The sequence below is a fragment of the Pholis gunnellus genome (assembly GCF_910591455.1).
Source record: "Pholis gunnellus genome assembly, chromosome: 20".
NCBI classification, from domain to species: Eukaryota; Metazoa; Chordata; class Actinopteri; order Perciformes; family Pholidae; genus Pholis; species Pholis gunnellus.
Genome location: NC_136547.1, coordinates 11,938,751 through 11,952,531, shown reverse-complemented (window position 1 = coordinate 11,952,531; position 13,781 = coordinate 11,938,751). Strand labels below are relative to the sequence as shown.

The 13,781-nt window shown below is 38.4% G+C and overlaps 1 protein-coding gene across 1 annotated transcript; it reads right to left on the bottom strand.

The window, feature by feature from the left end:
- Positions 1-8,801: 8,801 nt before the first annotated feature.
- Positions 8,802-13,781, bottom strand: sec22c (SEC22 homolog C, vesicle trafficking protein). Its single transcript, XM_079180999.1, has 7 exons — positions 13,545-13,781; positions 12,922-13,133; positions 12,551-12,714; positions 12,212-12,391; positions 11,978-12,096; positions 11,550-11,615; positions 8,802-11,456 (listed from the first exon to the last, which is right to left on the bottom strand). Exons 2-7 carry the CDS (start codon positions 13,101-13,103, stop codon positions 11,256-11,258), a joined length of 912 nt encoding a protein of 303 aa, XP_079037125.1. The 5' UTR covers positions 13,104-13,133; positions 13,545-13,781; the 3' UTR covers positions 8,802-11,255.

Sequence of the window (13,781 nt, the reverse complement as noted above, 5' to 3'; positions counted from 1 at the left end):
CCATACAGGAGGTCCAGCTGTACCTGGAGGAAAATAACAGAATCTCAACCCGCTGCTGCATTAAAGGGTCAGTGAAGCCAACACATGCTAATATTGATCTTAGAGATAATGTACAGCAAAGGTCTCTATATATGGGATGTTTTGCTGGTGAAAAACGCGTAAAGAAACAGTCTTGGAAATATTCACTTTCTGCTCAACAGATTAAAATAACGTATTTCACACTCATATAAGAAATGTATCAATCTTATCATCTAATTCCATTCAAGAGAGCAAATAATCCTATTTCCCAAAATGTCTATTTCTAACTATTCCCTTAAATACTCATCATTGTTTGGTGCCTGTCGTTGGTAGTCAGTCAAGTTTAATATCATTTGGTGAATATGCCAATGTACCTCTCATAATGGTGAATGTAAATAGGTTTGTAGGCACACGGAAGAAGCAATCCAAGAATACAGTGTTATAAAATGAATTCACGGCTGTTTCCAGATATTATCTTTTGGTGTTTAGGTGACCTGGTTGTTTTGTATCAGTGAGCTAATATTAAGTGATATTTAATCAACAATCATTCTAATGTGTAGCTACTTACAGTGAGTATTCAGTACTGAAGCATGTTCAGTATAGATTTGTTAATTTGCAAACTGGATATTGTGTTGTTTCAGATTTGACAGTTGATTTGTTAGTGCAATGCGTGTAACACTGGTGCAATGCAGACCATTGTGATGCTACAAATGTACTGTAAGTATTTATTAGCTTAGCTTTACATTTCTGTACACATAAGGCCACTTCTTAGTTTTTTAAATAAGCGGGTTTTGTTTCATTGTTATTTTCATCAATATTATTTTGTACATTGTATGTTAAGACTTGTCTTGGCAGGAAATGTTACTTTCCATACATTTTCGCCACTGTTCCACTCAAACTGTATGAAATGGATTATTATTATTAAATGTCATTTTGTACTGAGATTATGTTAAACTCCACATCATACTTTGCTTCCACATTGTTTTAAAAGATACAGAATATACGGAATTCAGAGCGCATCTCTGATTTGAGTGATTGCCTCCACACGGCTCTCAACATGGTGATGGGTGAGCCGGCTGCTAGCAGCTTACGGTGCTTAACGTGCGAACAGTGCAACAAGAGCAACAGTGCTGACAGAGCCAGCAGTGTTTACCGGAGAGGAATCAGAGGGCGGACGCCACTCTTCACGACCTAAATGATCTCATTAGTCGACCAAGTCAAGACTTTCTGCACCATGAACAGTTGTAATGTCCTCCTTCACTGTAACACTGTCGCCTAATTGAAGCTTATTTTCATAAGTGCTCTCTGCTACTTGACAAGAGCCTGGCCTACAGTTGATTATTTCTTTTATTTCACTCCCACAGAGGCTCAATTAAGCTCAAACGGAAGTTGTTCATGCAAATATGCTATTCCGTGTTCCTGGAAAAAAAAGAATGTTCAGGTGTATTTCATTTGTAATATTCATATTTTTTGTCTGCGCCTTCAGTAAGCAAGCAGACAGCTTGCTGTTCAGGCTGATATAACTGGTCAGGAAGCAGAACATTGTGTTCTTTAGGAAACAATGTGTTTACGACTGCTCAAAGTGTTGGCGTCACTCTCCCCAGCTCACAGAGAGGAATTATCCCAGTGAATTACTGTACTTTATCACTTCATTGTGGTCACGGTGCCCTTACAAGGCAAAAGCGTCTAAAAAAACGTGTAATACTTTTTTAAGGGCTCCAGATCTCAGCTCAATAAAGCCAGTATAACCCTTTTAATACCACTTACATGAATCCAGTCAGAAAACAATGATGTAAAGTAAATAGTACATTCAATAAAACATTTATTTGTATACTTTGAGGTAGGTTACTTGTATTTATTTTGAGTATTTTGTGTTTCTTTATACTTAAGCTCCACTACATGATGATTGCTATAGTTGAAACTACCTGTACTTTGACTTGCTACAACACCATTTAAACACCTGTCACACATTAATGCTACAATAATTTAAAGGCTCAATCTGAAATGGAGAACAAACCCACCACTGAAATTCAAAACACAGGATTGGACTCACTTCCAAATTTGTCCACGTTTTGCTTTAGAGGCAACTACTCTTATGTTATTAATGTTTTCTAATGCTGTCAGTTTGTTTTCATAAGTTTACACAGCAGTGAAACAGACCTAATATTCAGCTAAAAGATCAGAAATGTTAATCTGTAGGTCTAATGCTTTTTATTTTATATATTTCTAATTTATGGTCAAACTTAATGATTACTTTTATTTTTCACACTTTAGGCACATTTTGCTGTTTATACTCAAGTCAAATTTTGAATGCAGGACTTTCACTTGTAATATAATACTGTGCACTATTTCTACCCTTCTCAGTACTTCTTCGCCCACTGGACAAAAGGATCTGAATCATCCTTCCTGTCGGAAATCAAAGCAGCTTTCGCTCCAGTTCCTCCCAACGCCAGTTGAACTTCAGTTAGGCTACAATATTTGACAGGAAACAACTTGCCCGCTGAGTTTGCTTTGGTGTAATGAAACTCCAGCTATTTGAGTTAATCCGTCTGTTGTCCCTCAGGTTTATTGGTTCACTCACTGCCTTTGAGCACAGCGGGCCATGAAGAAGAGCGAATTCAGCCAGGGCAAAATGTTATGTGCCGTAAAAAGATTAACAAACACACCATGCCATGCCTGGTTCCACAGATGAGCTGCTCTGGGGTCTAATGTTTCATTAGCTCTCTCCACGAAGTGGAAATGAGCGTGCCCATAATACCATTAATTATTACGAACTGTAATGATTGTGAATAGAGGGATTTGCGGGGTTGGAAGTTGATGCATGAAATATTAACGCGACACGGTGTATTAAAAACAACAACCCTGAGGCCCATGTGTTGAAATATGCTGATCAAACTGATAACAAATGTGCTGTATTGTTGTATATGATGCATTTGATACATTTTTGTCTGGATTGATAAACTCTTGAGTACGTCGGATAGCTTAAAATGATAGCCGATAGAGTGACTTTGGGTCAGAATTCAGTTATTTTTAGACTCCCAGTGACTCTTAAAATGTGAGACAGGTGTCTTGCCTTGAGACATTTCCAATATTCATGACACTGGTTAAATATTCAAGTCAAAAATAAAGCATTGTAAAGGACCAGCGATTGAGGAAACAAGTTAGCTCTCTCCAAATGGCTAAGAGGCTGCTGATTTAAAGAGAAGCCGTCCGATCTCATCAGATCTCATTTGAGTCATGCCGATGAACATCAGAGGCCACCGCTCAGAGGCAGAGCTGGAGGAAGAAGCCACTGTACATCAATGATTTGTTTTAATGAACTCCATAGTCGAGATGTGTGACTAACAGCCACGGCGATTATAAGAATGATGGCAAAAGCTTGACTTTACACAAAGAGAACGTCGTACTGCAGCTTTGATCTTTTTCATTTGCATAGAAGAACACATCACTACCTTGAACGTGCCAACCAATGCCAGCTGGTAGGAAAGAACAAAATGGTCCTGACTGACCCATTAGAACCGTGCCTTAAGCACATACGGTAGCACAATGGGGTATTACTAGAATAACAAAATAGCTTTACACTTGCAGCGATTATACATCTGTTCTAAAACTGTACTTTCATGGTCTAAGCTACATCTCAAGAAGTTGGGGACGACAAAAAATCCAGAGGGGTGCGGATTAGTAGGAAGTAAAGGGGCAAATGACTACATGTAATGTGAAAGGGGCCACTGGTGGCGACTACACCACAGAGAATTATCACCAACTCTGTAGTTTGCCTCAACTCTGCGCAGCGTTTTAGAGCCTTTCAGCTCAGCTCAGTGGAACATTTAGCAGCTGAAGAGAGAGATATTTCCCTCAGGAGTTGGTGGGCAGCAACAAATAAAAGACAGAAAAATGTGGACTTACATTCATCATTCAGGTGGATACAAAGATCCAGATGATTGCTAATGTTGCACCAGGTATGCTGGATGTGTACATAAGCCACTGTTTGCGGACATATCCACAAAAACAAATCAATGGCGCCTATGTTTTTAATTTGTTTGTTCTGCCGCCACCGAAACAAAAAAAAAGAAAAATCAATTATCACAGCTTTTAAGAGATGTTATTTTTCCCTTCAGTTCTTTGGTCGCAATGGTGCATTGTTGATTCATCTTGATTTGCAAGGTTCACTCAGTCTTGATTAATGCACCACACAATCGTTGGTAAGCCATTCTTCTAACATATGCACTTACATTCAGTATGTAAAGTGATCCGTCACTGCCAACGCACACTATGGAAGGAACTGTGAGAAAGCTACTCTCTTTGATTCATGTTTGGCCGAGGTGTAAACAAGCTTGGGAAATTGTTCCACACATTTGTGCAATGACAGGATGCTTGATCTAACTTTTGACATGAATATATAATTCACTATGGGGAAAAAAATGACTCATGAAGTATTTAAAGCATCCCATCTCGTCTGGGTGAAGTGATTGCATTGTATTTACGTCTGGGCTGCGAGAGTTATCGCATGAGGTCGGGGAACTGGTGGCGTGTTTGGAACAAAGGCAACTGGACCTATGCTGCGTATGCTAGAGGCCTTACACAGTATATGTGTCCAATTTAATGTGTCACAATTAATATAATATAACACTCTGATATAGTGAATACACTATGATTTCACTGAATAACGTTTTAAACTGTATTGAGTAATGCAATGATGATGTTGGACAGACGTGAGCATATTGTAGCATAACTTCCGTATATATTGGAGAAAACACAAAGATTCAACATCTTCAAAATCAAAAAACAACAGTTCACTTTATAAGGTTTGATTGTCAATAATGTGAAAGAAGGATAAAGTATTTAATCCCAATAATGATATATGACTAAAAGCTGCAGATCAGTTACTAAATGGACAATGACGTTTGTGACGTTGAGATTGTTTTCTCAACGACTAATAGAGGACGTTCGATTAATATCGTTTTATATTATTGACAACAGCTACTAAATGGACGTTCTTTTCTTTTTCAATCTGCTGTTTCCAATGCGAACAATGACATTTTAACCTCAGCTTTATCACTTTCGCTGCATCTCTTTGGATCAATTGTAGGAAGTAAAAAACTTGATCGATGACTCAAGAAAGCAGGAGACTCTTGCAAGTAAAGTTGGTTTGTGATTTCATGCATTGCTTGAGGCGAGCCACTGAGCAGGGAACATCAAAGACTCTTTGAATAGTTGAACATCCCAATAAGCATATGGACACACTCTATATAGCCGTCAACACATCACAGCTGGGACATCGTGTGAAAGTAAAAGCTTAGCCATTATTCCTGCAACATTTATGAAAGCACACACTGTGAATCCAAACAGTAGAAGGATGCAGAACTGCAAAGGTTTCTGGATTTTAAAATAGTCTATATTTATGATTATTAAATTACAATAGCTCCTATAATATTTTTTCTTTTATACATATTAACAATGGTTCAAATTATGACATATGTCAGAGGGGTCTTACAAACCCACAGCGCTAACGTTTTGGTTCAGTCTCTCTGCTCACATTGGGATTGTTTCCAGACGTTTGGCAAAAAAAACAATAAAACATTGTAAGCTACCAATTCAGATGGAGAGAAAAGCAGAGCTAAAAGGGAGTGAATATATGACTGAAGGTTGCCATAAACACGACTCCAACTGTTGCTTTGTATGTGCTGGATGTGTAAGCAACTCTCTTTGTTTGCCATATAAACAATGATGATATGTCTGCTGCGTTTACAGCTGGTTTCCTCGAAATGGCCAAACTTGAGCCTTAAATGTTATCTGTCTGACCACCCAGATAAATCATGAATATAAACCCACTGATGTTGAAGCAGAGAGAGCACATTTTGATATTGGAGACCTCCACAGGGAGGCTGCTACGGTCATGGCACCAGGAAATTAGACATGAATAATGTGTTTGAAATGAATGGATATTATATATGGCATATGGGCACTTGACCTGAGACATAAATGAAATAGGCTAGATAAGAGAAGGTGCCAGAGGGACTCACCTTGATTAAATCAATGGCTCAAAGTAATTTCAGTTATTGGAGCTCAAGACTTCCTGCCATTACATTAACATATCAGAAGAGGTAAGATTGTTTTGGTGGGTATTTGCTGCTGCCACAGTTATATCCACTTCAACCATAACAATGGTTCCCAACTCTGTTTTAATCATTAATAGAAGTGGATATTAGGCCCAAAATAACGATGTTTAGTTCGGTTTGGTCAAGCCGTGGCAACCATTTGTTATATTTAGTTATTTAAACTGCTTATCCATTATTGTATCCTTCTTTTTCAACCAATACTTAGCGAGCTAACTTAATGTTAACTTTTAGATATTTTACCCTTCCATTAATTTTAACCATTTATCTACTACTTCAAGTGTTTACCCATAACTAGCCACCATCTCAGTTCATTATTTCAACCGTCGGTCTACTTTCAGCTAACTATTTGAGCTACTTACTGTTAAATGCATTTTGCTATTTCAGCTGTTAATCCAATAATTTAGTTATCTATTTCAACTAATAATATACTAAGCCTTCATTATAATGATTACATAGCTAGCTTACTATTAGCCTAACTGTTACTTTTAGCTATTTCACTGTTCCATATTTTTAGGGAATAATTTCGACCATTTATCCATCACATTTATAGACATATTTTATCCATTTATCCAATTTACCTGCTTTCTATTTTACCTATTTATCCATTGCATTTAATGTTAGCTAATTATTTAAACTGTTTGTCCTGTTTTATTGCTATCCATTTCAACCTTTGTTTTATCCATCATTACTATTAGCCTGCTTGCAAACCAGCTTACACGCACTCTCATTCGCAACTCACAGCCAGTTATTATTTTGTATTATTATTAAATTATAATAAATAGTTTTGAATTAGTAACGCTACTCCATAGTCTTAGTCAACCAGGGTGCTTGTACAAGCACAAGTCAGCTACTGTCAAATGTTGCCTGACGTGAATGCAGATGTAATGCCTGTCAGCAACTGTCCGTCAGTGGCAACAAATAGCAAAGGGACAGGAAACAGCCCAGTGTGTGTGTGTGTGTGTGTGTGTGTGTGTGTGTAATAACCATCACATTTAAGAAGCATTAGACTATTTCACCTCTACAACACCATGGAAATAGAATCAGGTAGCAAACACTGTATTAAATCATCTGAAAGTCGTTTGCTGTGTGTTCTGATATGACTCAGAGCTGATAAGGCAAAACATTAAACAACAGCGCTGCTGTTCTGTGAACATGTGGGAGCAGAGGAGGCACTAGTCCTTGAGCGGGAGAAATGTGAGCCATAAACATTTCAGCAGGACCACCCAAGCTGTTAAGCCTATTTGTTAAGGCAGAGAGGGAAGCGTCCCAACACCAGGAGCTGTTGCCAATTAGGATAGAAGAGGTTCATGCCTGCAAATGAGGGTCACTCAAGCCGATCATTCAGATTGTAGCAGGAGTGATGTCATATTTATGATGGCACTGAGACCTCTGAAGAACATGTTCTATTTATTTGTAGGTTGCAACATTAAATGTCCTTCCTAAATATGCATGGTAATGCTGACTAACGCTCTGCATGCTTAACGGCTAATGAGACAACTATACTTCAATGCCTGTAAAATATAAATGGAAATGGGGACAGAGAGTCAGATATTCAGGGTTTTATTGGCGTCTCCAGAAATTAAACTGGAGCTTATTTGTGACGTTATCGGAAACTGCAGTGAGGGATGTGGCTTAAGGTCAAAGGTCTAAACGGTCAATCTCCTACTCTATTGATGTGAGGATTAAAACTGGATTATCGCTCTAACAACATTCTAATCACTGGGCTCCATGCAGTGAGGCCTTAAAGAGGACTAGAGCTAATGTTATAACTTTAAAAGGTCCTGAATAAAAATTTAAAAAAAAAGACAAATTACTTTCTAAACTGACGTGACAGAACACGTCAGACACCACCACGTCACCCCAAAAGCTGTCTTCTTTATTGTAACTTTGATCAAAGCCCAAGTCAATATTTTGATGTGCAAGACATTCACCCGAATTAGAGGCACAAGAAACTTTCACTTTTTTAAATATCAGCGCCAGCAGCCTGCAGAGAACGTTTGCACTCAACTCCACAAGCATTGTCTAACGGCCATCTGTGTTTGTTCTACAAGTCGGCAACATAAACTGTTTATCTGATGAAAATGAGCTGTGTTTTTATATAAACTAAAATGTAAAACTCTTACACGACTGGCACAATGAGAACACAGATATTTTACCTGGACTTTAAATGAACACATAAACCTTATAGTCTATTCACAACGTGCATACGTATGACATGTTGTACTTGATTTCACTGTTCCAGCTGTTTAAACATCAATGTGAACTTAGATGTGCTTGACCTGTAGCCTAATGTAGAACTTGTATTAATAAATATCATCAACTAATAAAATAAAACTAACTGAACAACACTCTTTGCTGACACAAACTTTAATGAAGATCAGTAAATTGTGAAAGGGCTCCCTCTGGTGTAATATTGGAAAAAATACATCAATAAATGTACATTTGAGATTAAGTTAAATGGCACTTTTATTTATGGTTTTCCTCCATGCCTGTCCTGCTTTGCTTAAAACTCTTCTTATCTGGATGTAGCATATAGACACACTTTAAAAAGTAAAATGAGCCTAATAATAATAATATCTTTATGTTGTCTGATCACTGCTGTACATGGAGGTAATCATATCTTAGAGACACAAATCAAAGATCAACAAATGGAAAAAAGACACTATTTATTAACGAAATGTCAGTTTTACCACAGCAGGAAATAATAAAGCCCCGTGATCACCAGTGTATTTGGCAGTTACAATGAATGAAAGTTACGTCACTTCCCATTGTTACAAACAGGTTGCAGTCACACAAACCACTGAATCAACCTCATGAGAGTCCGATTACAAATAACACCTTTCTGCTGAACATGAAGAAAACGTCCAAATAAACATACTTCTCAACCTGAATGACTTTCAAAGTGTTTCCTGTATTCAGATCAGACTTAAGACTTCAGATATTGATAAAAAAAAAAGAAAAAACATAAAAAGAGAAGGCTGCCATATGTTTCAATTGTACAGTGAATTTCTACTAAATATTATAAACCATCATAATCAACAACACGATCCTTCATTTCCATTTAAATTTTGTTTAAATACCCCCCACGTTATTTGGTTCTACATCTTTAGAATATTGGCGGCAACATTATTTTACAATTCATTTGGTCAACAACTTGTAGGCTACAGTGGAAAATGGTGAGTCAGTGAAACCTAATTTGTATCAAATATATTACAGCGTCCCCAATGTTCTGCACAGAAAATACCATAAAGTTTAACTTATTTATGGAATTTGAAATGACCCCGATCCAACGAAACCTCATTTAAACAAGAGTGTGTTTGGACACAGCAGCAAAAGTCACTGAGCCGGTCCAATTCTCAGCAATTAACCAAAATACCCAGATAGCACAATCTACTTGAGAACAAACTGCAAATGATTTAAGAGAATCATTGTGCGATCTACAGCTAACACTACATTTGATGTTTCCTCTGAAAACATTTCTTCAATCTTCGTGAGCTACAAGCTAAAAGTGACGTATTTGTACATTATTGTGACGGACGTTTGGATTGTCTGATGACAAACTCCTTTCATGTAAAATTCCTTCCAACCTTCCTGATAAAATAGTCTAGTAAAAAGGACACAATGCCACAACTCTGCTTGTCTGACAAACACGATGAACTAATAATGTACTCCCTCGCTTAACTGACATTAGTGCAACTGTTTAGCTATTACAAATGAATGTCTAAGAAGCTAAATACACAAAAATGCTATAAAAAGTAAACTAAAAGGAGTATTTGCCTTTTCATTACGCAGCGCTACCGTTCTATATGCAAACATAGATTATTAGCGTATGATTTCTGTTTATTACGATCTGAGATCTACAGGTAATGAGCGCGTTATAAACCCTGAAGGAAGACAAAAAAAACTCAACCAAGTAAACATAAATCAGGATATAAATAGCTGAACCCGATATGCAACACATTCAAGAGCAATTGCCATAACCAACACAAACATATCTAAGCCTAATAGTGCAGTCAATCATTTTTCTTCCAACAAATTTAAATAGTATTTTACCCGTCGAATCAGTGCTTTCAAATTCTTACCCACAGTTTACATTTTGACAATGCAGAGATCAATAGAAAAAAAAACAGACAAACTAAAAAGGTCTAAATGTGTAATGATCATCCCAAAATGGGTCTTAAATGGGAGTTCATGTGTTAAATTCTCCTTTTATCCCAAACTTTGTAAAATAATATGCCATGACATCATGCTTTACATGACTATAAGACTCATATTCCCTCCGTTTTGAATGTAGTTTCCATTAGGTCGTTAAATAACAGAGCCCTTACATTTGAAACTTTGCAATGACTAGCTGAGCACTTGCCGGTGTATTTGTACATAAGTCAACAAACTAAAAACAACTGTCACACAGTAAGGCATGAAACAACCCACAGCTTTACACTCACGTCTTTGCATTGGGTTCTTATTGTCACCTAAAGATCAACTAATGGAAACCAAATAAGAATAGCTCCGTTTGTTCGCTTTACTTGACTGACACTGATATAAATCTACGGTCTATTACAATCACCAACTGTCACTTAGCATTGATCAACTGATTATGTAAAGATAAGCAATGGCCTGTGCGAGTAGAAATAATACTGAGCTGAATGTGAGCAGAAACTAATGAAAAGCGTGACCAGCTTCAACAGTTAGGGCTTAGATGAAATTATTGTTTCTACAGAAAAAAAAACACAAATTCTGACTGAAAATAATCCTTAAATTTTCCTCAAAAACCTTTTAGGACAGGATGGCACAAACATTTTGTTTCTAAAACAGACATCTCCTTTTAGCTTTTCCGTTAGTATCTGTTTCCAGAGAGAACTGCATTTTACTGTATACTTTTTTACAGTCTTGTAAAGAAATGTACACAAAGTGCAAGTACATACCGTATACAAGAAGATATGAACTTAATTGTCATTTTCCGTGATCACACAAAAGTCGTGAATATGTTTTTTTTGTTAAAAAGCCAAACAACATCTTCATAACTCCTGTGGATCAAGCCATTTGCTTGCCTGTCTTTCTCACCTGCACCCCGAAAGAGCTGCGAGTGGTGCAACGCAGTAAAGTGTCCTCTGCTCCTCAGACCCCGCAGTCATTGGTTCTGTCTTGGAGTTTGCGGGTGAGGATGAGGACGGTGGAGAGGGAGGCGACCGAAATGTGGAAAATCAGCTGCCACGGGTTCCTCGGGCCGAGCAGGTAGAGGTTGCATAGGACAATCACGACCAACAGAGTGAAGGACTTGGGTTTCTTCAGAGATGAGTGGAACAGGTAGAGGTGGCACTGTGGACACAAGAGAGGTCATTGACACGGTGTCGGAGAGAGTTTGACATGAGCGGGTGTAAGTTTGCAATCAAAATGTGAAACTACAGTTACCTGCAACAGACAGCAGACAAACGCCAGAAGAAATGCCACAACATTCCATATACCTTCATAATCATCCTGAGCGTAGAAAAGGGAAAACGATTATTGTCATTCAGACTAAAGTCTACATCATTTATACTGTACCACATTTATTTCAGATTATAGCTGACGCACACAGTAGTGCAAAATTGGCAGTTTTGTGCAGAACCTCATCATTATCAAACCTCTGCTTTCACAGCAAAATGCACAGCAGCCAGTTCTGCCAGCTTATACATGACAATTTCAAAATAAAATCCCCAACTAAACATAACAAAGCAAAGCATTCTTTCTGTAAAACACTTTTTTGAATATACTTTATATGTATAGAATATTTATCAACATGCTGCACTCCTTTTTTAGATACATTTGCAGCATTGGCGACAGGATGGCACTGGCCGTACCTGGAATGTGTACTCTATGAGGTGAACACCGCGGATTATGTTCAAAGATGCACACACGATATTTAGGACCAGAGAGAGGATGCCTGCCGCTGTCACTGGTTGGAGTCTTCCATTCTGACCTGTTTAAACAAAAGAAAGTGAAACCATGTCCTCATTTCTGCATGACATAAACGTGAAGTAATAAACCACTGTATTGTAAATGCTACACTGTACAAGTCATAGGGTCAGTCTTACCAGACCCAGGACCTTGCTCCATGTGCCCATTTGCAGTGCCGTTGGTGAGCTCCACTTCCTCCAAGTTAATTACTTGTGGTGGATGGACCCTCAGATCCCCCTGGACCTCTGCCAATGTCACCTCCAGAGCCGGACCACCGCTCTGGTTGTAATGCTGCTTCAGCTTCTGAATGGTGCTGTCTGTCAATTTGCAGCAACGTCACATTAGGATAAAGCAACGCATCTTTAGTTTGTAACGGCACAGTAGCGTTGTTTGTCATTCAACACAACATGTTTGAATTCAGAGCGAAATCCTTTGCCGTTCCAAATCTAGATGACAGCATTTCTCTTCCTACTCACCAAATTCCAAAAACGGATATGGCCTGGCTGCCAAGGCAACAACAGTGCTAGTGAAGCATGCTGTGAACTCCCAGCGCAGATCTTCCAGGAAGCAGAAGGCCTGAGCAACGGGGAGGCTGCAGTGGCACACGGTCATGTACGATACACCCTCTGAAGAGACGAAGCTGAACAGGTGAGAGGAGAAAAGGTGTTTAGTAAACAAACAGCCTGACGCAGTGTGACACGGATGCCCCTGTGATCAAATGGACAACATTCGGTCTGTCTTCGGCATCACAAAATCAAATATACCCTCTCTTTAGACTGTGTATTTTGGGCCTTAAAAAGAGCTCAAATGAAACAGTCTGCTGCTGCTTTGTTTCCTGAATCCTTACTAGATGTTGAGCTCCCGGCCCTTGATGGTCCCTCTGTCAGGGAAACGGGCCAGTGTCTTGCTGATGGTCCTGAGCTGCTGCTTCCTCTCCTGGAGCTCGCGGTTGTGCTCAAAGTCTGTGGAGGCCGACAGGGGGAGTCCATCCCTCACCCGGACCACAAAGGCAAACAGGATCAGAGACATGATCCACAAGGTCCGTGGAGATCACACTGCCTAGATGGGGTACAGAGGAAGATCAGGTCATCAGTATTGCTATGTTAGAGCTTTAAACACATTACTTTCATAATTTGACAATCATTCTATTGAATAATCATTTAATTTTGATCTAGAAAATGTCAGGAAATAGTCATCTCAAGTCCCTAAAGCACAAACTGTTTAATGAGATACTACTATCAAACTTTTTCTTTTTACTATTTGCACCTTCACAAAGGAATGATTAATACAGGACTGTTGAGATGTTTTGTGTTAGACCATATTAGTTTCAGCAGGTGCACACATAGACTGAGTGTATATTATTAAGAGCGTAGGTTTAAAAATTGAGCAGTCTAGATCCTTTTTGCTCTGCTTGGAAAACAAGGGAGATTTCAGTGTAAGTTAAATGATATACGTGTAGTAACTCCTTACCTCATTGTCATCGGTTTCATGCTGCACCTTGTTACTTAGCTCCTAAAGGTTAGCTGACCGACGTTACAACATCATATAAAGGGAATACACCAGCTTCAGATACCTGTTACGACTGCAATCGCATTATTTCTATTAACTGAGATTAATACAGATAATTTTAATAAGCTATTGTTTACACATACGTAAGAAGTTTTATTAAATATAGCCAACGAGCTAACTTGAAATCGTTTTCCGGAT